At 31.9% G+C, this 26954-nt stretch overlaps 1 protein-coding gene across 1 annotated transcript; it reads right to left on the bottom strand.

Annotated features, from left to right (window-relative positions):
* On the bottom strand, positions 1 to 26954 carry LOC134249300 (exostosin-1-like). Its single transcript, XM_062731665.1, has 9 exons — positions 25923 to 26954; positions 19946 to 20020; positions 19298 to 19424; positions 7965 to 8084; positions 5902 to 6153; positions 4522 to 4620; positions 4303 to 4392; positions 3733 to 3893; positions 1 to 3372 (listed from the first exon to the last, which is right to left on the bottom strand). The coding sequence occupies exons 1-9, from the start codon at positions 26816 to 26818 to the stop codon at positions 3015 to 3017; spliced, it is 2178 nt and encodes a 725-aa protein (XP_062587649.1). The 5' UTR covers positions 26819 to 26954; the 3' UTR covers positions 1 to 3014.

The following is a 26954-nucleotide window of genomic DNA, read 5'->3' as shown; positions in this document are numbered from 1 at the left end:
TTCTTAGAAAGTGTGATTTAATCAAAATATAGTGATAACAAAATATATGAGGGATATTCCTTGACAATCAAGAAATGTCATGAAAATTTCAAATGCAAGTTTGCATCACAATCTATCAATCCTAACTTATAAAGCATATAAACACCAGGTCTCTATTAGAACAAAAGAAACTTGAAACTATTGTAATATTTGATCCTGGTTTAGTCTTTTTTTGTATAGGTTCAAGTCCACTATGCCTGAGAAATTGCTTTCCGAAAGAAATTTATGAGAATTTCTTTTTTTTTTCTTTAAGTAAAAATTGCTACACTGTTTATCAAAATTAAACAACTGATGAACAGAATTTAGTTTCTTCAGCGTTAATCTGCTTGTGTACTGTTATATTGAAATCGGACCAAAACATTAGAAGAAGCATTTTGAAACATTGTTTTCAGACAAACATTTAAATAGATGATGATGCACACTTTTCTTTTGCAATAGTGTTCCTGGTCTCTGGCCAGTAAAGCGAAAAACACAGCCGTTGAAAATCTTATACTTGAAAATATTCCCTTACTGAACTATATTATTAACATATTTCATACATCAGTATTTGACAAAATTCATTCTCAAAATTACAAAATTTCTTGTAAAACTAAATTTACTGTCCTATAACAATATAATAGCTGTTAAATCCAAGCTATAAGGCAGGCCTCTGCAGACTTCACAAAGGCTCTGCACAATTGCGTGCCATAATTACCAATGGGAATCAAGGTAAGAAATAGACAACTTTTTTTCATTAATTGAAAAGGCATCATCTTGTCTACTTGTCAAAGCACATACTTCATATTAAAAACAGTACAACACAAAGTTTGCCATTTGAATGAGTGTCCCAAACATCTGGCATTGTCCTGAAGCAAAAGCTCTAAATATTAATCACTCCTGTTAAATTGTATGATTCTTCATCTTGCAAGCATTAACATAATAAAAATGTAAGATGTGGCAATAATTAAGAAAACAAGTTCCTCTGTTATATGTACATAAGTTTTGGCACAAGATTTATTCTTCATAAAATTCAAGGACTACAACCTTTTAAAATTTGGGGTTTGTGTTTTATACAGCACTGTTCAGTTTGTCATGTACAATGTTGAACTGATCACAATTAGTGATATCTAGGAATGAAATACCAAATTTGTTTTTCTACATTTATGCAATATTTTATGTTGTTGGGAAAAAAAACCATGCATATAAATAATGACAATATGCCTATTGTTTTGATAATGTACTGTAAGGCAATCTCCCAAATTTTATGTGTATATACTTTGAATAAATTAAATTTATTTATATGAACACGGATAAGTAAATTTACAGATAAAGTGAACTGACCAAGTTCTTCGCAACATTTTGGTAACATTTTAATGTATAGCAAGTTTAAGGATGAAGCAAAATGATTCTGTCTCCTGAAGAATTAATGATAACAAAATTTACATCAGTTTATAATGAACTCTTAAAGAACTAAAACATTTGAACTTCTGGTAAGTATTCATGTTTGAAATTCAAGCTGCAGTAACTTTAACAATAGTATTATATTGTGCTAGGAAATTAGATACTCAAAAAGAATATCTTTTGCAACCATTATTGTTTTAAACACAATTCCCACTACTTTATGCTTTAATGTTTTCAAAATAAATCCCACAGATACAATACCCATGCTTTGTTTGAAATTTTTCTTCTAATTTAATTTTTTAGAGAAATATTTAAAGATCCATTCTTATCACAATGTAGGTAGATTCATGATATTAATAGATCTTGAGTACTATAAATACAGTATCACATGATTTCACTTCTTGGGTGATCCTCAATCAATTAATATATGCATTTATGGTGGTAAAACATCGGTAGCTTAAAGTACATTCATATATAAACTCAACTTTAAACAAAAATCTACCGAAAAATCAGAGGATATAGGTGTACTAAAAATTTCTGGTGATCCTTACTAGAAATATATGTATTTTAAAGAACAAAAAGATAAAATAATGCATGCAAAGTCTACAAAGATTTGTTCTGTAAAGCTGACTGACTATTTATGTACACATCTAAAAACATAAAATTATGCCAAATTATGCCAGTATTGCACATGATAAATATACATGCCTCCCAGAATATCCAGTAAGACTCATTTTCTCTCTCTCTTTTAGAGTCTATGATCAGTAGTAGCATTCTAGGATACACATAACCAATAGAGACACAAAAGTATATAAAATTTCAAGGAATGAAAATCTTTGTTATGGATGATGACAAATTTCAGCAGAGATCAAGTCTTTTCAAGAGAACTCCTGAATAAATTATGTATAGTCAATGTTCCATATTTTAAATGCCTAACTTCTAGTTAAAAACCTGATACATTAAATGAGATGATATCTTACTAAGTTATTTTTCCTCTATGTAAATCAAATTCAAAGCTAATCTGAATATAGTATATGGCTTAAATAAACATCTATTTTTAGTTTTATGACAACGAAAACAGCAAATTAGCTTATATTTAGAATGTACATCTATATATTTATCCATTAATATTTATGTTTTTTTTTTTAACTTTATGACCATTTCACACATGATGAAACACTGATATAAATATCTCATTCAATGATTCACATTTCCAAACTCTGAAAACTCATACATTTAACTGATGCAGCAAAAATAAATAAATGCAAATCCAGTAAGCATTTGTAAAATATATAAAATGGATTATAAAAATTTTCATCTGTTTCCATGTATTTGATATTTTATAATACAAATAATCATAAATTAATACATCGTATTATACATACATATTTTCACCATCATCAGATGATGCATTATAGAAATATACAATAAATTCCATAACAATTCATCAATTGATTCTTAAAATAATTAAAAATTGCATATTGCAAATGAACTGTATACTTCCTACAATTCTAAAATTCATGTCAAAAACATATCAACATGTAAATAAGTACAAATCTACCTAAAAAAATTTCTAAAGAAATACTTTTAAATGATCATATCACTTCCAGTTGGTGGTATTTTTTCCTTAAGTTAGAGACGGGGTCTTTCCAAAGCACTGGATCCATTCGGGACTTGGAGCGAACTAAGGGCATGTATCCAAAAATTTCCACAAAGGATGAAATACATGACTGTCGCTGTTTGAACCGGACTTCATTGGTTGACCAATTGGCCAAAGATTTGCCAGGCAGCATGGTTTCCTTGGCAACCTTGCGGTGAGTGACTTTGATTGGTGGAAGTTTTGTGACATCACTGACTATGAAGTTCATTAGAATATCCTCACAGTTCTGTAGTTTCTCCACAACTTGTAAGGCGGCGGGTCGTAAGGTGTTAGTATACAAGAAGTTATAGTACCTGGATAAAAAGCAAGATACATTTATGATTTTATATCCATTATTCAAGTAAATTGAATCATCAACATCTTGGAGTTAAGGAAATCTATCTTAATATTCTAATGAATTAAATCATCAACATCATTGAGTTAAGAGATTGTAATAATTTCTTTTGAGGCTGATTTGATTTCTGTCTAAAATTTTTTATTTTTCAGGACTCATTAAGGTTGTTTAAACAAAGACAATCATGCATGCTCCACTTCAACTCCATACATCACTCATTTATATGATTCAGACAAATTCTTGCAGAAAATCAAGATATAAAATGTTTCAAACCAATCATGATGAAAATCCAGTAAAAAATCCACTTCTTTATAATTACCTATTATAAATAGCACCACTAGTAAGAATCATGGAGTACTCGTTCAGCCATTTGGAGGTGTAGCTCCATGTGTTCTTGGCCTCGTCCCAGTAATGGTTCCTAGCCGGATATCCAACGATCCGCTCGGGAAATTCTTTCCAAACTTTGAAGGCAAAATTGATCTGAAAGATATTACACATATTTTTTTTTTTATAACAAACAGAAACCTAAAAAGCTGACAAATTATCAAGGGTCTTGCAGTTTGCTTTGATCAGTAAATCTTTAAATTTTTTTACCTTGAAAACAACCTTAAATTAAATCATTTTTGGACTTTGGACTTACAAATTGAACACAGTGGAATCATCTTCTAGCTATGATCATGAAATGAAGTCTTTAGGCTAAAAATTACACTCAAGAAATTGTAAATGATGGATGGAAGGATGAAAGTAATAACTTTATGAGCCCACATTTCAAGATAAGCCAAGAACTGGCATTAATTTAAAAACTTTGCAACTCTACTACTCCATCGATCTAAAATCTTATCATGTTTATTTTTAAGAAGTTTTTTTAAACTTAAGGTCTTTAGCATACCTCATCTGTGGTCATAAGAGAGTCCTCATCTAAATTGAACACAGCATCTGTCTCTATTTCTTCATAGGGATAAAACCGAGCACTCACAGACTGCAAACACAATCACAGATATAATTTATTACTGTATTATATCACATTATTTATTGCAGTACTTCATCAAAATGATGAATTAACTCTCGATAACTCATTAACTTAATGCTAAATATGCCTAGATCTTACCTTCTGGATTTTGGTTTTGACTAGTATAGGAATACCAAGGTCAGCTGGCCACTGGTAGGAGGGGGGTGGAGGGGTGTCACAGTTCCAGATTACCACAATCTGTTGAATAGAAGAAATGATCAAAATTTACATCATTTTCTTTCTGCCATGGTATGCAAGGGAGATAACTTCTTCAATCTTGTTTTACAAAACAACAGTGATCATTACTTTTAATTAAAAGTTCAAGTTTTCATTTTAAAATAAATTTCTGTGGTGGTTTTATATGTAAGAAATAACATCATAAAGAATTTTGCAAATCAGGGCTCAACATTCAGAAAAATATTCACAAGTCAGTTAGAAAAGTTGCCAATAATTATCTTTTGTCTGAATGCAATTTCTACATGATAATTGTCAGAAAATCATTGAGGCTAAATTAATTACAGACCCGCTTTAATATTAAAAATAAAATGTTTTATTACGAAAATAATCACAGATTGATTTAAAATGTGCACTTAATGTCTGACTTTTCCATTACGTGTGGTGTTACTGAATCCTTCAAATTGTATTATGAAATATTTCATGTTTGTATACGTTTTTAAAAAATCGCTGCATTTTATCAAATTTGGTGGTTTCCTTTTCATACTGTTCCATGAAGGGTAAAAATGTTACATGTTTGATCAGACAAGTGTGTGTGGAGATTGATTTTGATCACAAAATGAATTGGACACAGTCAATCCAACAAACATAAACGCTGAGCCCTTACAAGAGCAGTGAACTGTCTTCCAACTTGCTTAGGATCACTTTATCTAATTTTCCTGAATTTAGTCCCAAATTAGCTAGAACAAATTACATGTCCATCAGGTTTAATGGGAAATTTTTCTGACCAAAAAGGAAATAAATGGGATTTACACTTCCAATGTGACCAATTTACTGCGAATCACTCAGGTCAGTCAAGGAGAATTATTTCTTTTATGCCTGTTCTTTAGAGTGCCTGAATGTCTCCAGAGAATTTCTTTTCTTATGTTTCTTTTTTTCCCCTTCATTAGATGTTTTTTCTTACAATGGCAAAGACATCATTAAGAGTTTAGCCTAGTAGGGTTTATATTTTGTTCATGACAAACTCACAGAGGGACAAAATTGAGTACATGCATGTAGTTTTGTATCATTTCTCCATTATTAACTAGAGAAGTTTTTCACCATTAAAACTTATTTTTTTGTAAATCCCAAATAAAATCTAAATATTATGCAACTGATATTTTTTTTTTGCTCTCATGCATTTAAAATTAATATTTTTTTCATTCATTCAATAAAATTTTTAATCTTAATTATTGTTATTATTATTATTATTATTTTTTGCAAGCATGAAATTTTTTTTTTTTTTGCACCCAACCAAAAAATTACCTTCTGTACAAAAGGAGACTTGGCTACCGTCCGGATCAACCGGAACAGCGGAGCAGACGACAGGAGCACCGGGGAAGTGGCGTACACAACCACTGTAAACTGGTTGTTAGATTTGTACGCATACTGTCTGTAAAATGAGGGATATGTATGAAGCACATCTGAGTATTCCGGAAGAAGGTTTAAAGCACCAGGAAAATTGTTCCAATGAACGGAATTCCGTGAAAAGAAGCTCCTCACTCGGTCTTTCACTATCTGAAATGGGAAGAAGATGTATTAAAAAAAATTGCCTTCACTTGGCCTTTGAATGCATCATAAAGTCAAGTCTTTTGAAAATTTCGTATAATCAGAATTTTTAGGGAGGATTAAATTTTGGCATTGTTAGCAAGGGTGAAGAGATCACTAAAATTGACTATCACTAAGAATTTATCATGTTTATTTGTAATGGCTTCTTTAGTGAGCATTTTAATATCACTAAAATTACATCTCCATAAAAATAAATACCAGTTTTAAGGACAAATTGCTAAATTTGTGTCTCACTAAAATTTCCCACTTCTATGGTATATTGTATATACTGCTAAGTACATTACATACAAAGCAACAACTCTGGAAAAATTCTTTCCTAATTAGGTTCAATGATGAAATTACAATCACAACTATATAATGTATTAATATATGGACAGACAGTCTGATAGGTTAATTATCTATTAATGGTAGAAAGAGGTCAAATTAATTCCCAGTCATATGTGTCTGCATCTGGAAAACTTTTTTCCCATTTGCCACTGATTATCTTATTAAAAATAATTCAAGACCATGCAGCAACTGTAAAATGATCAAGGAAGCATTTTTAATAAAATAACCATTTTCACTGAAGACAGAATTACCAGTTTTGAGAAAGCCCCTTATAGATGAAAGGATGTCCACGTTTTAACAAAAAATGTTTTCATTTTGCTAAGAGAAATTCCCATGACTTTCTCAGTAAACCATTTAACAAGCCAATCAGACAAGGTAGTCAAACAAAAAAAGATTTATTACTCCAAAGTGCTAAACTACAATCTTAAATCCCGCAAGAAAGTATTTATAACTTCCACCTCACAATGCCTAGTAAATTAATACCTTATCTGAAGTAAGAAAAAAAAATCTTAACAACCTGCCTATACCTACATACACAAGAAGAGAGAGAGAAAAAAAACAACTCTCTGCTGCTTGAAATTTACACAGTAGGCGATTTCAAAAAGATAACAAAACTAAGATTCTATGCCCTTTAAATTAGCACTCAGGGAAGCCAGGGTGTTCGCAGAGCCTTAAGTAAATTCAACATTGCTGCCAAATACAACATAACCTTAAATGTCACTTCATATCACAGAAAAACATCATAACTGGAAACCCAAGAGACAAGCTCATTTCATTCATGTAACATTTTGATTTTAATTTAAATTCTGACAGGTATTTCATAAGCAGCCGAAAAATCTTATGTTGCAGAACGCGTGAAGAATGGCAATTGAATAATGCTAATCATAGACATGTAGTCAAAACATTCTAATGACATGCATGCACTTTTCTCTAAGAAACTGACATAGGTATATAGACTGTAGCTATAAAAACAATTCTAATTCAAAATGTTAATTAAAACATGATTCTTTTTTATTTCAATTTTTTTTTTTATCAGTGAAGCTCTTTGCTGCTTTTAATATCCATGAGCAATTTATTTTCTAAATGTTATCATTTAATGCTATCTTTCAGTCCAAGATTATTTTTTTAAACTTAAAATTAAGCATAAATGTGAAAAAAAGAAGGGCATTTCCCTTTAGTTTTCTTCAAAGCTATTAAACTAACACAAGATCATAAGCCTGCTGTGTTCATTGCTTCTCTTGCATTACAATGCTAACTTCAATGAGTCTACTGTTAAAAATCTCAGTAGCTGTTATCTCTGTTTAATCACTTTAAATCTAACTTTCCCTGTGGGGGTACCCCTTTAAATCTAACTTTCCCTGTGGGGGTACCCCTTTAAATCTAACTTTCCCTGTGGGAGTACCCCTTTGAATCTAACTTTCCCTGTGGTGTACCTCTAGAACTGTGTGGATGATTTTGTCCATAGAAGAGAAGTAAGCTTCCCACAGGAACTGGGTCTGTTGCCGCATGGCAAAAATAGCTGGTTGTGACAGACTGTGGACAAGTGAGGGAACCTGTAATTAAAGGAAGTACATTTAATGAAACATATACACATTTTATTAGTTTCTGTCTTTACATGCATCATCCTGACAAAACCAATATATTTGGATCTTCCCATGTATACTGGTACATTGCATATGATAATTCTATAGCATAAAGGGGGTTAAGGTATCATTCGTCATTTTTTATTAAATTAAATTAGAAGTACCAATGCTTACAGAGTACATTGGTGACCTTGTTTAAGTAATTTTCCAGACAATTTCTTTGTAAATGTATTTGTAAGAATAATGTATTTCCTTTTGTTCCAATTTCATTCAAGAGAATGCTTGACACAAAAAAAATAACTTCTTTGAACTCACTTAAAAAGAACCTTAAGAACTCATGGGAAGGGGTTTTATATGCATCACAAATTGCTAAAAGGGCCAATATTTTAGTACACCACGTAAACATGAATCTTGGGGGGAGGATCATGGGGGCTATATTGGACAACAAGGGGTCTGAGTACCTTTGAGGCCTTATGCAGGTCAAGGAAAATGTCCGTTGGGGGCCTGGGATATATTTTTTTTAATGAAGGTGGCAAAGTGCAAAAGGGGGAGTATTTTTGCAAATTGATTTTTGTGTAACATGTGTATATGTTAACAGCGGTACACAGTCAAACCTTGTTATCTTTAACTTGATTGGACTGAGAAAATAATTCAAGAAATTCAAGGGCTCAAGGTTATCCAAGGTAAAATACTTAATGAATGGGTGGCTGGGACTTCCACAACACTTTAACATATCCATAGTAATATTGAGATAGTGTACATGTACATAATTTAGCGTATTCAAAATTTAGTGCTTTCAATGGATATGGAGTTGTTGGCATAATCATGAATTAGCGCTATACATGTTTGTGCTGTATATTCTATTTAAAAATGATTTCTTAGTGCTATTCATGAATTAGAGCATCAGTGTCTGTGCCAAAGCCGCTAAAATATGAAGCCCGCTATTTTAAGTACACATACAGTATTATGATCAGTATTCAAAATATTGAGAATCAACTGTATTTCATTGTGGTATCAATATCATCATTGTTTGTATCCAAGTTTGCAGATTTCTTCGGTCACTCTTACTAACATGAATGTACATCCCCATGAAGAATTATGTCAATGATTTTATTTATTGAATTTACCATAATAACATCATCATGGCAAACCGCAGTTACCCAAAAAATAACTAGTCAGTGCTCAAAAATCAAGTAAAATTTTGCCTGCCCTCGAACATTGACCCCAACAATTTAAAATGAACTCTGCAGTATCTAACCAAGCAATCATGACTAACATGTAGAACAATTGGCTATCAAAAGGCCACCATCAGATAAAACAATAACAATTGAATAGGGTAACGGAGTAGGCAGTGTACAAAGAAATGGTAGTCAGTGACGAGTGGCAAGCCAATGGTTTTATCTCTTTCCAATTAATTAAAAATTTTATTTCTTCCAAAACATTGTTTACAGACTTAATCATAGCCACTTATCAGAAGATAATGTCTGCAAATATATACACATCAGATTGAGAAATCAGACGTTTTATAAGTTTACTGGTATTCCCATGACTGATGCCTTTTAAAATTCTAATTTCACTCCAAACTAAATATAAATTTATCACATATGCCATTTATCGATAAAGATGATGAACTAGTACACTTTGGGGCATTTATATACTGCATAGCAGCTACTACATGTAGTACTATGAAAACACCAATTTTTCTATGGGGCTCGATTCTTTTTGTGGTATGAGGAGTACCCCTAAATCAAGTCCTCCAATATATGACACATTTCATACATAGCGCAACTCAACTTCCATTATCCAAGAAATAATATTCCAACAAACATAATTTTTTCCTGTCAAACCAAGAAAATATGACCCCATGAAAATATTATTTTACAGTATAAGGTATTGTCATATTTACTCAGTTAGCTAAAGATGTAATTATTACATGTATCTTGAACTAGATGGGACCAAGAATATATCCAAGGATTTGATATAGCAAGGGTAAATTCTAAAAGAATTCCAATTCACTTTGACATACCCACAGTATTTGAGATATTCGTGTTCAAGATACCAAAGTTCAACTGTACTGTATTTGCTAACAATTGAACATGTTTAGTTTATCTTCCCAATATCTGCCTACTTGTACTTTCTGCCTTTTAAATGAGCACAGAACAAATCTTTTTAATCCATATGAGTTTTTTTCCCATCACTTATTATGGGAACATGAATTACTCATGTAAAACTTTTCAGAGTCATTTGTTTCCATATTTATACCAGCAGACATGTCCATTAAGTGACTCATGTTACATGATTTTTCACAACAAATGCCTATATATATTTGCCATTTGTGAATGTCTTCTCAATTTAAAATACCGGCTCCAAATACAGTATAGCTACACATCTTCATACATGGTATGTACTTATCAAAAACCATTGCACTATTTTATGTATCTTTGTGTAGGCTACTTGTGTGCCAACTTATTTTGAAATCAAACTAGAACTGTAGAAGGAGTAGCGTTTTTAAGGAATTTCACAGAAAATTCTATTTTTAAACCATTAACACCGTTTTTCAGAAACCGATGCACTATTCTATGTATCTTAGGGTAGTCTACTTGTGTGCCAAGTTATACTGAAATCAGACCAAAACTGTAGAAGGAGTAGCGTTTTTAAAGAATTTCACAGAAAATTCTATTTTTAGTAACCATGGCAACATCGTTCATCGAAATTAAAAACCGATGCACTATTCTATGTAATTTAGTGTAGTCTACTTGTGTGCCAAGTTATATTGAAATCAGACCAAAACTGTAGAAGAAGTAGCGTTTTTAAGGAATTTCACAGAAAATTCTATTTTTAGTAACCATGGCAACATCGTTCATCGAAATTAAAAACCGATGCACTATTCTATGTATCTTAGTGTAGTCTACTTGTGTGCCAAGTTATATTGAAATCAAACTAGAACTGTACAAGGAGTGCGTTTTTAAGGAATTTCACAGAAAATTCTAGATAGTAACCATGGCAACACCGTATATTAAAAACCGATGCACTATTCTATGATATAGCAAGTGTGCCAAGTTATATTGAAATCAGACCAAAACTGCAGAAGGAGTAGCGTTTTAAAGGAATTTCACAGAAAATTCTATTTTTAGTAACCATGGCAACACCGTTCATCGAAATCAAAAACAGATGCACTATTCTATGTATCTTAGTGTAGTCTACTTGTGTGCCAAGTTATATTGAAATCAGACCAAAACTGTGGAAGGAGTAGCGTTTTAAAGGAATTTCACAGAAAATTCTATTTTTAGTAACCATGGCAACACCGTTCATCGACTCAAAAACCGATGCTAACAATCAAAAATATTGAAATCGTTTAATTTCACAGAAAATTCTATTTTTAGTAACCATGGCAACACCGTTCATTGAAATTAAAAACCCATGCACTATTCTATGTATCTTAGTGTAGTCTACTTGTGTGCCAAGTTATATTGAAATCAGACTAAAATTGTAGGAGGAGTAGCGTTTTGAAGACAAATCTTTTTAATCCATATAGTATGGAATGGTTTTTAATCATCATAAATTTATTTCTTTGATTAGATAATTTAAGGTAGGATTCTTCTCTGGTTTCTGACTAGATGAAACATTCAAAGTATATTTGCTTATATGTCTTTTACATTGATGTGTAAGGAATTTAAAAGACTATATTTTTCTTTCCTCATCACAATTGTACAACTTTAAATAGAAATGGTAAGCTGCGTTTGAAAACTAGCAGGGACTATATTTTTGGCGGAATGGTGGCATCTTCTTTTCTGTCTCAAAATTATAATAGAACAATGAATTTAGTTATAATTTTTACACAATTTAGAAATTTTCAAATGTATGTTAAATTAATAATGAGGGACTAAACTTTCATATATCAAATAAATATGATTTTCCAAACAAACTAGAACTTTGTGAGCTTTTTTCCTATCAAAGTGCAGACAAAAATCCATAAAAAGTATTTTTTCTCTCTTATATATATTTATAAGACTGCTTTATTATATGTGAAAATAAGAAAAAGTTAAATATAGGAAGCATATGAAAATAACTAATATATCCTAAAAAATTAAAAAAAACAGAGGAAATTCGGATTAGCCAATATCCAGTTAAGTTTAACTATTTATGTAAATTTGGTAATATCATGCTATAGACCCGATCTAGTAATATGTTTTTATGCAAAAAGAACAATCTTTAAACTTTTGAAATAGAAGTAGGTTTCACATGATTGGTAACAGTATTTTTTTATTCTTTATGTCAAGGATAAAGATAATGACCTTGACCTGACCTTGCCTCTAATATAAAGCGGTCAAATTTAATTTCACTAAATTTACTGATATTGTCTTTTGATTCTGTGAAAATTTCATTAATTTTTAAATATTAGAAATATGATCCTACCTTAAATGAAGATTACTCTTCATATGATAAGTTAATTTTCACTTTTATCCATTTTTTTTAAAGTCCTACAAGCATTTTAATAAGTATGGAGAGACCACTAAAACCATGTCCTTATTACATGTATTAAATATTACAAATGTGTACAATTTTGTAAAGAAACATCCATTGGCTCTACTAATTACCAGGTACTAGCTGAGGTATATAAAGAATGCTGCAAGACCACTAGATAACTTGGGGGGTCCACTTTAACTTTAAATAAAGTGTAAATTGCACTCAGCTGCAAATAGTGACAAAGCAGGACAAAGAGGTGAAGTGGACATCATTCTGTTAAGATTTAGTTGTTTTGAGAAATACATTAGCACTGTCTGCTATAGAAATCACAAACTGTTGAATTTAATGCAAGTAACATTTTCCTGTTGCCAAAACTGGAGGATCATTGAATGGGGGCCACTGACTAGAGATAAAATGGTACTTTGATTAAATGACCTCAGGTGACCCTATCAGACAGAGCAAACAGTCTGTAATCTCCCAAACATTTGTATTCCTGTGCAGAGGCGTTTCACTTTGAATGCAAAAGTTCGGAACACAATAACAATTTTGTTCCTTGCCGAATAATATTATTCTGGTGCAATGTTTATTTCAAAGTTAATGGCTAAAAAATTGTTGGCAGAAAAGAGTAATAGAGTGCTTCAATGTGAATTTCATCTGTGATACGTCAATTAAGACTAATTGGGTGCTTCCTAGGGGATTTTGCATCAAAATAACTAATTATTTAGCGATTGCAGTTGATATTGCTAACCCACCCACCATCAGAAATGGTTGCTCATTCATAGATATAAAAAGTATATCACAGCTGAATATATCATAGCAGCTGAACAATTTTACAAACAAATATTGACCATAAAAAATCTATGGCATTGAAATTAATAACAACTAGTTTTGATCTCCAAAAATTGTCTTTTCCTGCAATTCAATTTAGTTGAAGAAAGCTTTGAAATAAAATCCATTCTTTTTGCTTAGCATCTTTCATGATATAAATCTTCATTTTCAAGCCATAAAAGTTGAAAAATCGATGGTTTCCTGGTAAACCAAGTTAAGACTGAAGTCGTATGTCAATACTAAGAGAACTCAGAAAGTCCTGTGAAAAAAAACTGCAGTTAATTACATTCAATCCACAGGAATGATAGCCTATAGGAGAACGAGAAGTTAAAATGCTATATTACATATAAATGAAAAACCATGAAGCAAGAATTCTTTATCTGTCTATGGCTAGTGAGATCAATTTTATTTGACTTTAGGGAAACAGAAAAAAACTTCATTTCACGTGAATTGCAAAACCAAGCTAAAGCCCCTGAAGATCACGATTAATTAACTGTCAAAAAAATGCATATATATAAAGCCTGCAAAGACTATACAGCTTCGGTCGAATTAGAAAGAAGATACAAGTAGGAGATTGAACATACATGTAATCGTCAAATGTATCTGTGAACTTTTAGAACTCATTGATTTTTTTTCTTTATGATATTAATGAAAATTGAAGGAATTTTAATTCTATATATATATACACCTCTGAACGTCCTACATTTAGAAAGATATATATTCATTATATTGTACATACAAATTGATATATATACTACAGAAATGGCAAATTTATAACCGTTTAATCATCAACATTTGGTATCTGGATCACTTGATATTTTTTTCCCACTCATATTGCAGTACATTTTATGACCCTCAGACTTGAAGACCCTTTTCCCAGCCCCTAGTACATGTAATAAAGAGGATATATATTACAGTGGGGGTCACAGGTTATGTGAAGGCAAACATTGAAGTTTTTAAGTACTTAACATTAGGAGAGAGTAGTGTAATGTACCAGTGTGACAATAACTGAGACATATCTGATGTAATCCAATTGTCTATGTAAATGAAGATGGAGTCAGTTCAGGACAAAAAATTAACTAATTAGCAATGTATGGAAATTAACCAATTAGGATGTCTGTCGTACGACTCTCTATGGTCTACATCACTAATAATAGAGTCACTGGGTTGACACAAATTCAAATAAATTTTGCGATCATGGGTCAATGTTTTTTATAATTCTGAAGTGTCTGCAAGAAAAATAGCTTACATCATTCCAATTTTTCTTGTGCAGTGACCTAGAACAAATACCTTTTACTGTGTCTAAGATGCTACCTCAATCATATTGAAGCAAGGAGTATGGTCTTATTTACAGAGTGACCTAAGGCACATATAATTTTTACATTCATTTGAATCAGATATACTAGTAGTCTAGTCAAATTATCAAATTTTCCATCAAAATGTGAACTAATTGCAACAGTTTCAAAACTTAGTTTTAATCAATCTATGATATGATCTGAATATATAACAAAAAGTTTAGAAAAATTTATACATGGGAAAATTGAAAAATTAAGGTCATTATTGGGACGTATTGTGTTCACTCTGATTAAGTGTCAAACGAACAATGTAAAGTAGAAACTTCTGTAATGGTTTTAAATAAACCTAATTAAGTAGGGAAATAAACTAATAACTGAATAAACTGAAGGGGAAAAATATTAAATTTTGGTTACTATAAGTGTTGGCTGCCATGGAAACAGTATAAATTGAGAATATCACCTACTTTTGAACAATGAACCTATAGAAACACGAATACAGTCATTACGTTAGTTTACAAACATACTCAAAATGCATTCTTTTGCCATAAATGCTTCAAAGAAATCATTTAGAAGATTTATGTAAATAGGTGGTAACCATGGATACATTATAAATGAATTTTACATGAAAAATTTCGGTATTCAGCAATGCTAAGTGTAGCACGAATATACTTCAATCACCAAAAGTTAAGAAACAATAAAAATGTTTTAATTAAAATGAAAGATAATATCTGAAAATAATTATAGGAGCAGATTTAGAGGGATCATGGGACATCCCCCAATAAGATTTTTTTTAAATGAAAAAGTAGCAGAAAATGCCCCCCCCCCCCCCAAAAAAAAACAACTGAATCCCTCCTGTAACTGAAAGGTTTTCCCCGTAAATAAAGAAAATCGTGGGAAGATCTCATAAAACCCCATTCCTCACTGAAATAGATTTATATGTTTTTATTCTGGATTAGGTAGGTTGTTAATTTTTTTTGTCAAAAAATATTCTGAAATCTGAATTTTTTTACCCACAGCAAAGCTGTTCCCCATAGATTACATTGTAGTTGTGTTGTCCACCCTTCGGAAAATTTTCTTTCAACATGTGACACCAGTTTTGAGTCCCTGCAATATGGTTGGTTGGTAACTTGTATAAAATGCTCAGAAATAAAAAAATACTCTGTTAACATCAGTATCATAAAATGCTTGTACACTATAATGAGTATGATGGTTCTTGCTTGATCAGAACTTGAACCCACCCCACACCCGGGTATCCTACAGGATACTATTATTTCTTGTCATGAGTTTAATAAAACTGCTATCTTACTCATATCAAGTGGATCAATGTATTTTTTTTATCCTCCATAAAATTAAACCACACCCTTCGGTGTGATAAGAACATAGCAACAGTTAATGTTGCTTCATGGATTGCGATATTCCAAAATATATTTCAAGATTTTTTCAGTGTAACCCTCAACTACATTCAATAATATGAAGATAAGACACGTTTTAGGATAAAATCTGAAATTGTTATCCCTTGAAAATGATCATTGTTGACCAAGATGAAGCCGAATCAACAGTAATTAAATTGCATTGAGAACAAAATATCGTGAAATGTGCGCGCAAAGGTTCTGCGCAGTTAATAATTATTATATTGTTACCCTTCTGGAATCTTAATGTATATCAAACCGTTGCTATGTAATGTTACTTGAAGAGGGTTGGGGGCAATTGAAAGCACACAGCAGATTATTTTATTCTTATTGATAAAAAAAGTCTGAAGTCAATTAAATTAAAGCACTTACACAAATGGATTGAAGTAAAAGAGAGCAAGCCAAGTACATGTATTTGTTTCAAGGAAGAATTAATTGTTAAACTTTTGGTAGATACTGGTTATCAATTTTTACTTGGTAAAATTCATATGTAAAAGTATTATTAATGTTTGTTATATTTTCCCCAAATATTTTTATCCTAACAGTTATAGAAATTGACTTTGGCTTTAATCTAGGAATTCACCCGCATGGTGCAGTGGTTAGAGCATAGATTTGCTCTAGAGTTGCGAAGTAAGGAGTCGATCCTTACGTCGCGGGTTCGAATCCCACTGTGGGATGTGAAGAGCGGTGGGATAAGACCGTATAAACCGAGGTCCCGTGTCGCAGTAGGCACTGGCACGAAAAAGATTCCGCACTGCTTAATGGCTCTAAGTGCTGAGTATAGAACAAAATGTGCAGCTCTCCACTGGCTAGTGGTGGCGTCTCCATATGCATGAAAAATTCTCGAGGGGGACGTTAAACAATATACAATTATAGTAGAAAGATTCAAGTCCATCTATTTTCTTTTTTCAATGTTGCTCTTATTAAGAAGTGACTTTAAAAGTGTTCCAGATTGTTCACATTCTAAAGCATGCTCATGGAAACGCCGTTATCACCAGTCCCCATAAAATGGAGCTTCAGGCATTTTACTGTTGCAAAAATGACCATATGATCTACAAGATGAAGTTAAGTTTTTAAAAATGGATTTTAAATATTTAGTTAAAAAGTTACATTAAGAATTTTAAAATAGAGCATTTAAGCATTTAATTCTGTCTAAACGATTCCATTTGAATTATTTCCATTACTATAAACATAATGCAGCTTTTGTTTATGTATAGATGCATGGTGCAGTCTTTATAGAGAAAAAGGTCAATATCAATTGGCTTTTTATATAAGGTTCGCTACTTTTAACAAAAGCAATAAGAAGTAAATCTGGAGAGCAAAAAAATTGTTTGAATCACACAGTTCAAATTTAAGTTTCGGAGATGCCTGAATGGAATTAAATATTTTATTTTTTAAACTTGGAGACCTTCAAATCAAATATTGTTCATGTGATTCCATAAATTATGTACTCTTTATTTCAAAATGATAAATTTCTATATATTTTCTAGACATTTAAACAAAATATATTCTGTGATGATGCAATTGTTACAACTCTGATATACATTGTCATTGTCTGACAAGCTTCCTTGCAGAATTCTTTAGAAAAGGCTGTTTTGACTTATTTTGTATACAAACTGTGTTCCATACATTTTTTGTTTCTTGAGTATAAATTCCAAAACTACTGGGGTATAAATGTCCATCAGATGTTTACAAATAAAATGAAAATAAACACATTCACATTTAGGAATTTCACATACATGTATATTGTGAATACAAACAGCGTTCCATACTTTTTTGTTTACATGAATGGTAATTGCATTTGTGTAGAGGCCGGTGTGGAAGACTTCAAGTCAAAACTTTACTTCTTTGAAAATCAAAATATATAATTTTTTTATTTAGTTTTGATTGCATAACAAACTACAGGTTTAAAACAACAACTTTTAATGCTAATTGGCTATTGTTTACAGGCTGTCTGTCATAGACAGCTCATATACAAAAAGTACGGTGTGCAGATGGGTAATTCTAAATTCATATTGATCCCTAATTTTAATCTTTCGATTTCCCAACTTTCCCCTGCGTGAATTTTTCTAAACTTTTTATATGTGAGTTACTAATAGCTTATCTACAAATCTGCATTAAAATATATACTGTTGCAATTAGTTCTCATTTTTCAGTAGAATGACTAGACTATAGTACATGCACATCACCATGAATTTCTATTCCAAACTTCCTTATCAGCTACAGAAATAACTTGCTCATTTATATCTCTCTCTATAAATACTTTTTCCTAATAATAAAATGTGTCAAAAAATGAGGAGCAGAATATTAATTTAACCTAAAAATTAACTCTCTTACAAAGAAAATCTTCACAATTCCTCCAAAAATACAGGGAATCGCTCAAAAAATGCTGCATATCGTGCCAGATTCTAATTGCAATTCCTGCAGGAATTCATGATTGGATGCCAATGGGGTGTCATGAACTGCATTATATAAGATAAACATTAAAGATGCATCAATTATTTTTCCTCTTAATTGAATTTTCAAATCTTTCTAACTTCTGTGAACATATGACTTGATTGCGCATCTGTGGAGCCTGCTTGTATATTAAGAGAAGGGTCTTTTCAGTACTTAGAAAATTCTATTTGGCCATCTACTGTAGAAATGCACATGTTGCTTTGCTATTTTAATGGCATCTCGTGGAATCTTTTCATTTGGTTTATGGATAAAACACGTGGCAAAAATGTTTGCAATGTAAACACTAAGCCAATTAATGATTATTTGCTTCTCTTAATTTTTCAGGTTTTTCTTTACCCCCTCTCCACAATGCTTAGATGAAATCTAAGAAAATCATTTCAATGAATGAAGTAAATGGAGTTTTGCGTTATTGTGTATATCTGTTAATTATTGTGTGAAATTCAATTCCTAATGAAACTTTTTAAATTCCTAATCATTTAATGCATAATTAAACATTTTTATTTAATTTTGAAACCTGAAAAAACATCAGTTCTAAATCCCTTTCTCCCATTAATACTGGCATATAGAAGAAAATGCACATTTGTATGTGAACATTAAAATGAAAATCACCAAGTTAGATATACAACTGCAAATTATAACTAACATCCCACCATACTATACAAACATACTTTCAAAAGAGCTGAAAAAGAGAAAGTTTTCTCTGCAGTCCATTAATTTGGGCCCATACCTGAAATAGGAGTCTTTCATCTGCCCACACTGCCGCCTGTCGCCAATCAATTACCTCAGCAAACGGCAGTTCCCAGCCGTTACTTAAAAGGACCGGGATACAGCCCGCCTGAAGGGCCTCAAGAAACCTGTTAAAAAACAGCTGGTCTTTATACATATTAACTGTATGGACATTTTTTCTCAGTTTAAAATGTACATTCATATCTTTTATTCTAATTACAAAAATGTGAAATCTTAGACCTCTGTAATGTCATTGCAGTTCTGAAAATGTTAAAAAATAAACTTTTTTGAAATTCAAAATCAACACTTTCACTAAATTCTATTTCTATGTTTTTCTTAATTTAACATTGTTTAATGAAGAAAAACATGTAGAAATAGAATTTAAACAAGTTTTACTGTATATGTACACAGTCTAGACAATGATTTCCTTTTACAAATATCTGCTAACCTTTATCTCAAACCTTGAATTTTTTTTATCAAATTTATTACCAATTTCCTTATATCTAAGTTTTTTTTTAACACTGTACATCTTTCTTGACAAGGAAAAAATTCAAAACTTTTTATTTGCCATTCTAATGAGTAGTGCTACTGACTGTCAATTGAAAGTGTTGACATCTCTGTGCAGTCTTCCTGCGGGGGACAGACTTACCGGAATGACCCCAGACGTCGACCCCTGGGCACCAGGCAGAAGGTGGCGTTGTAGAGCAGCTTTTTGTAATCATACCTAAAAATGCAAAACCACAAAATAAAACATCAAAAAAAACCCAGAAAGCTATCTATGAGAAAGAACTGAAAATCAGATACATGTATATGTATAAATGAACATATATTTTATGTCATGTGTCATTCATTTTAATTATTTGTTCAAAATGAATGTCTGTCTGTGTCCAAACATGAAACAAATGGGTGCCATGTATCACCTGTCCATCAGTAAAACAGTCAAATCTAATGATATAGCCTGCAATGACTCAGGAATATTGTCAGTGTGTTTGTAATGTAACCTAGTAATAATTAATCAATAAAAACTAAAAAAGAGAATTGGACTTGATTCAGTTTTTTCCCTTTTGAAAAGAAGGGTTACAATACACAGTAAAACAGCTTAATCATGTTAATATATAGCAAAGTGCCAGAAACAAATGATCTTGCTTCATTATAAGCTTTAATTTATTATAACCATGTTCACTATAAGCATGTTTTACTGTATATGACTGTATGCCTAAGAATGTAATTAGTAAGCATATACATTAAAGCAGTCAAATTTCAATTGAAATAATCAAGTATTAATCAACTATAAACGATACACTTTACAACAATTCAAAATTATTTATAATTTAAAAGTTTACTCTCAATTGAAAACTCTGGATCGAAAACTTCATCAATTTAAACTATCTGGCATTAAATATTTACGATGCTTTCACAAACCAAACAGCAGGTTTCAACAGAAGCATATATCTGTTTTGTTTTGACATCAGCTGTCATTTTATACAGTGGTTGATGTCGGAAAGTTTACAGACTTCCTGACAATGTTGAACCAAACTGCTACCAAGTTCTTTCAGCCAAACCATCATTCACAAACCAAGGGCAGCTACATGTAACTTGCTTGATGGAGAGACAGAATTTGCCACACAGTTAGAATGAACCTGCCCATGTTATCAACATGACATAATTGCCTCATGAAATATTAATCAAATCTAATTGACAGAATGATCCAAAATGACATTTATCCTCTGGCCTGGTGATGACTTGTGCAACATGTTGATAAATGAACAATCTTGCTTATAGTTCCATTATCCCCATATCTAGTCCTACTCAAACTCGACAGAATCTGAGGGCAGATCCTCCCACCCCCTCATCCCTCATACCCAGTCCTCTTCGGGTCAACTAGGGCTATTATAGATTTCATTTTCATGCAAAAAAAAAATTTTGCTTGCAATGATGATGACGTCATTTTATATCTTGACAATTAAATGACAATGATGATATATGAATACAAGACGGTTTATTCGATATCTGCCAATAAAAGGATTTAATTTTATCTCCTCTGCACCAGACATTACAGCCCTCATTTAGCGTTATTCAACAATCAGAATGTACTTTCAATCTAGGCCTACAATTATGATAGAAGTTAGGGTCCTCCTTTTTTCATTTACAAACTGAAATAGCGATTTCTTTTTCCACTTGAGTAGCTGTGCACTCTATAATTACACAGAGAGTTAGCACAATTACTAAAACCTATCGCAAAGATACAAATTAACCGCAGCGATTTCCTGGTCTGTCTTTCAAGGAAGTGTGAGAAACTCACTGGAGACTTTGAGGGATGACTTATGATGTGGGGTTGTCTGGGTCAAGTCTGTAAAACGTTTGCACTCAACATGGCGAATTCAAGGTTTCTTTTAAAATCTTTCCTTTATATGCATAAAGGGACTATTATCAAGATTAGATCATGGAATCAGGGATGCAAATTACTGTAAACGTATTACATTTGGCTGTGTACTCTTTTTGCTTTTGTCTTCGAGAAATACAATGCAATTCAAGTACAACGCTAAATGTTTCGCACATGTATACATCATGAACATAAATATGAATATTAACTTGTTGAGAAATCAATTTCCGCCAAATATCGTACACACTAAATAAAATACATTTACAGCATATTAAAACAGAAAACAGGTTCATCACTTGTTTAAAATTCTTTTATTTTTAAATTTAAACAGATTGACTTCAACTTTTAATTTCTATTGATCTTGCACCTTGAAAAATTCTTTTTTTTTTTTGGAAAATATAAAGTAAACCTTATGATAACAACAGTATCAAGTAATCAACATGTTTGATATTTAACTCTATTAGTTTTTATTTGAAAAGAAAAAAATGTACCAAATGAATGTACATGATCTATGACCTGATGACCTAATACTTATGAAAATTCATTTTAGTTTGAGGAGAAAGTTATCCCAATATCAGTAAGTGACCATTACGGGGCCATTAGAGCTTTCCTGTTGATTTTGAAATCATAAAAGCTGACTTCATATGTAAAAGATTATAGAACATAATAGACATTCATTATAACCACTTAATACTATCAAATTAACCCTTCAAACAAACTTCAGAAGAAAACACTTGCACTCCAAGGCATGCATCCTTTAGTAGTTCAATTATAAGCACTTCTAAAACAATTATAAATGGACAATGTACATGTACAACATCAACATGTACAAGCTACCAAATAATGGGACTTTAGGACAAGTGGATTATACATGCACTAAACGTACATTGTCAAAATGCTCCCTTTTGATACTGACAAATAAAGACTTAGAATGGATTCCAAAACTGCACCCTCCTCCCTCCCCAAACCATACCATTTAGTCTTTTAGTTTTATAAATTTACTTAAACAGATGCAGGAAATTACAAAATAATCTTTTCTAAAGTCAATTCTTAAGACTCAAATGTTTATTGCAAAATCACACACTTTAAGTTTGCACTTCTATTTCAATTCGTTTGTTTTAGCAACAAATTTATGCAGTACTTTGTTCAGACCCTTGCGGAATTTGTTATAAAGGTTATCTTGCAAAGAATTATTCAAATATTTGCATGAAAGAATATTTCGGTAAAAACCAGCCTGGTTAGAGACTGGTTGAAAGGGGGGGGGTGTTAGTCAGGAAAATTGTATTTATAGAGTATTCTCAACTTCAGGAAGGTATAGCATAGTGATTTCTGAATGATTTAGCATCAAGCAAATGCAATCAAGTTGAAAGTAAACCCCCCTTTTCACTGAACACATGCCAAACAGGTTACACCATAACTCAGCTAAACTTTAGTATCCATGAGGTAGGAAAGCCCTTCATCTTGACATGTTTATCAAGTGCTAATCTATTAAAGGAATGCCCATATTAAATATCTAGGTGTGCTCTTTTACATTAAAAAAAGAGACCCAGGTGCACTTTCCCCTGTTACCTGTGTATTCTTGGACAGAGTTAAGCCCTAAACACATTGCCATCTGATGTATTTAACGACATATTTTACACTAAGTACACACAATTACGTGTATGTATTTTCGCCTAATCCCCCGACCCATCCTATCCCAAAATTGCTTTAATCCACTTTTAATTTCTTTAGTCCATTTATTACCATTTGTTCCCAAACTTGGGGAACAGACTAAAGAATTTTAAGTCTAGACCTATTGCATATTTACAATATCTAAGTATTCTCGGAATTTCACAATTTTGTTCTTCGCTGAAATCTTGAAATTTTCCAAGTTTGATTTGGTATGGTACAAAGTTATAAATTTTTAACCAAAGCAAAATGCTTGGGTGGAAATATCACCACAAGACTAGACCCTAATTTATGACAGACTGATAAAAACAAAGCAAATACTCCTGGTATTAATTCAGAGTTCAACTCAAAGAATGCATCTTATTGATCTGGAAATATTAACACAGCATATATCAATGAACAAAATCAGAAGACATTTGGCATGTCAACAATGCTGTGATGATTAAGTTACAAAGATTTTTCCCCCTAAATGGTGTTTAATACCATGCTGTGTAAATTACGAGACAATGCTGACTATTAATAATCAAAAAATCTATGATCCAGCTAGAAGAAAAAAACAAACCCTGAGAGACATGTTTATCGAAAACAGCTGGTTGGATTAAGGGGGCAGATTATGAAAGGATTTAACAGGTCAGGAGAGCTTAAGGTGTGTCAACTTAACTTTTGGACCACTAAGCTCTAACAATGCCAGCCCTCAGCTGAATCACTTAGGGCTCTTGAATCTAGGTCACAATGCCTTCTGTTTCAGAGGTCACAACAAATTGGGCACTACTCTTACTGATAAAAATAGATCTAATTTAAAAGTCATTCACCACAAACTTAACCAAACAAAATAAAGAGAGAATAAACAAACAAAATTTTGTAGAGCAAAACATAGCAGTAACATTTTCAATATTTATGTTGGATTTTTATGGCTACTTACTATGAAACTCGAATTTAATCATCTGAAAGGCAGTTCTGTTCAACTGTTCTTAATTTGTATTTTTTCAATGGACACTGGAGCTTGATTATAGTGTTTGTTATCTCTATATTTCATGGAAACATTTTTCATTTGACTATATATATTGACTTTATGTTAGAAACAGGCATGAAATTCACGTCACGTGAATTTACAACCATAACATTGTCACTTAAACATACTACTGTAAATCTGGAAATTTTTATGTCAATTTTATTTTTAATTCTCAAAAAATGATGTTGATTAATTTTTGACTGTTTCAAAATTTTGCAAACCACTGCTTTGTTTACAAATATATTATAATTTATTTTTCAAAATATATCATATTTTATATTTCAAGTGCAATAAAACTCGCAAATTTGCTAAAAATTTAAATTGGAATTAAATATTTTAGATTTATTGGGTTTTAGATATTTTTATTCAATATGTTTCCGGCATAGATTATTGGGCTTCAAATGGTCTGACTCTTTCTTTTGTAATTTATGAAATATCAACAATTCCTGGCCTTTGCTATACCCAGTATGTATATGTAATCTAGCTGATAAAAGAACTCATAGTGAGAGATCAAACAACTTATCTTGATCAATCTGATTTTCATCCATACAAATGCAAAGTAGAGCATACACCAGAAAATAATAGCTTTTTTAAAAATTCAAAGTATTCTGATATAGGAGATCTTTTCATTAACTTGACAGACTGATATCTTAATACAATAAAAAAAAATAATGATTTTCAGCCATATAAATAAAGCCAACTTTTTCTAGATTTAGTTTTGGAAAAAAGTTTAAAATGATTACTTTATATTATGCTGTATTTCCACCTGCATATACTTAAGGTCAAGATCTAGTAAATGAAGGATGCCTACAGATTTATCAAATTTAAGAAATAAATTCCTGTAAGGATGCTTTAAAACATAAGCTTGGTCAAAAATGGTGTTTCGGGGCATAATTTGTGGAAAAACAAGATGAAAAATCATATTTTAAACTGTCATTTTCAATGAAAAATTAAGAAAACCAGTCATGAATATGGGAGTTTTTTCCATATCAGACAAAGAAAATGTATCCAGATTGCCTACAGTCTTTCAGAAAACGGTAATTTGTATGTTCTTGGCCTTTTCTTAAAAATAATGTCAAATTTAATATACATGTAAGTATCGGGACGACTTTTCATGTGGTTTCAAATTGAATTCCATGAAAAATTAATGATTTTCCACATAATAAATAAAGAACTTTTTCTAAAGTACGGGAAAAAAGAAAGTTGAAAGTGATTATGACGTCATAATGGATCAAACACTGAAAAGTCATTCTAAAGTCATTTACTAGATCTTGACCTTAAAATTGACATTTTTACATGCATCTTCAATGCTCCACTTTAAAATATACTTATCCTGAATACAAACACATGCATTTATTTGATTAAAATAACAATATGGTATAAAAATTTTAAAATACACCAAACATAACATCTGAGCTGTTCATATTTAAAGGCTTTAACTTAAGGGAAGAAATAAACTTATATCCAACAACCACCTGTGTGGAAAATAATCTTAAAACTAAAGTACATGTATTTATAAGAAGGATATTGAATGGGAATTTAAAACTTTATTCAGTAAATTACCTATCAAATTCTCTGTTGTCTTCCGCACATCTGGTGTCATTTAATTCTCTGGCTTTTTTCTGCCAAAATTTCCCATGCCTGCAAGTTGTTAAAAGCACTATATCGTCTCCATTATGCATGTGGTATAAAGAGTTCCGAGTTTCAGACCCGACTCCCACTAAGTAACGTTTGCCTTTGAAACCTAACAAATAATGCCGTAAAGGTGGAATGTTGTTAATTGATGTGTAAACGTAGCCCCTTTCTCCTCCTTTTTCAGGGTGAGCACTACCAACTAATGGAAGGGATATATCAAAATTTGGTCTAAATCGCGATTCTGATATACTAGCTCGAGCCATGATGGCCTCGCCAGTATCAAAGTCAAGCACCTCTGAATAATCAGGCCAAGTGCCTGAAAATAAATTAAATATAACGTGATTTCTACCATTGTTCCACAGATGCCCCAACTGGGCAATTTTGGACCCAATGTTTTTTGCATAATTAACACTTAGCTGATCCCTATCCAGGGTATCTATGGACAATATGAATATACAAGCTTCGTCCGGATTTGTGGTATAGTACTTAGACTCCTGAATACTGTTGATAATTTTGGTGTAACTTTCCGACACCCTCTCCTGCACGGGGTAAACATACACTTTGAACCCCCTAAGACACCGGGTGAAATCAAAACAAGTGTCCATTCGGCACTTCTCACTTTTAGATTCCGAAGTAATTGTTTCCCTCCTGCGTTTTGGAGAGAATACATCCACGGCCTCTGACTCCATATACGTGGGGAATTCTCTCTTTTCAAGAGACAATGTGACTTCGCCATTTTTGCTTACGCTTTTAGAACCAAGATACACAATGACTAACAGAATGGCGAGAATAACCAGAAATAAGTAACGTTTTTTGGCCTGCATGGAACATGTGGGCTCTCATTCACTCATCTTGTCATTTGTTGTAAAATATCACAGATTACCCTACATTTCCACTCAAAAATGTCTTTAAATCCGTCCAGTTCTCGTAACGTCTTTCATGTAGGCGCCATGTTGAATG

Source organism: Saccostrea cucullata, unplaced genomic scaffold (genome assembly GCF_032062105.1).
Source record: "Saccostrea cucullata isolate Sc308-1 unplaced genomic scaffold, CSIRO_AGI_Scuc_v1 ctg3781, whole genome shotgun sequence".
In the NCBI taxonomy this organism is placed as follows: Eukaryota; Metazoa; Mollusca; class Bivalvia; order Ostreida; family Ostreidae; genus Saccostrea; species Saccostrea cuccullata.
The sequence above is the reverse complement of the archived record's forward strand: the minus strand, read 5'-3'. Positions and strand labels throughout refer to the sequence as shown.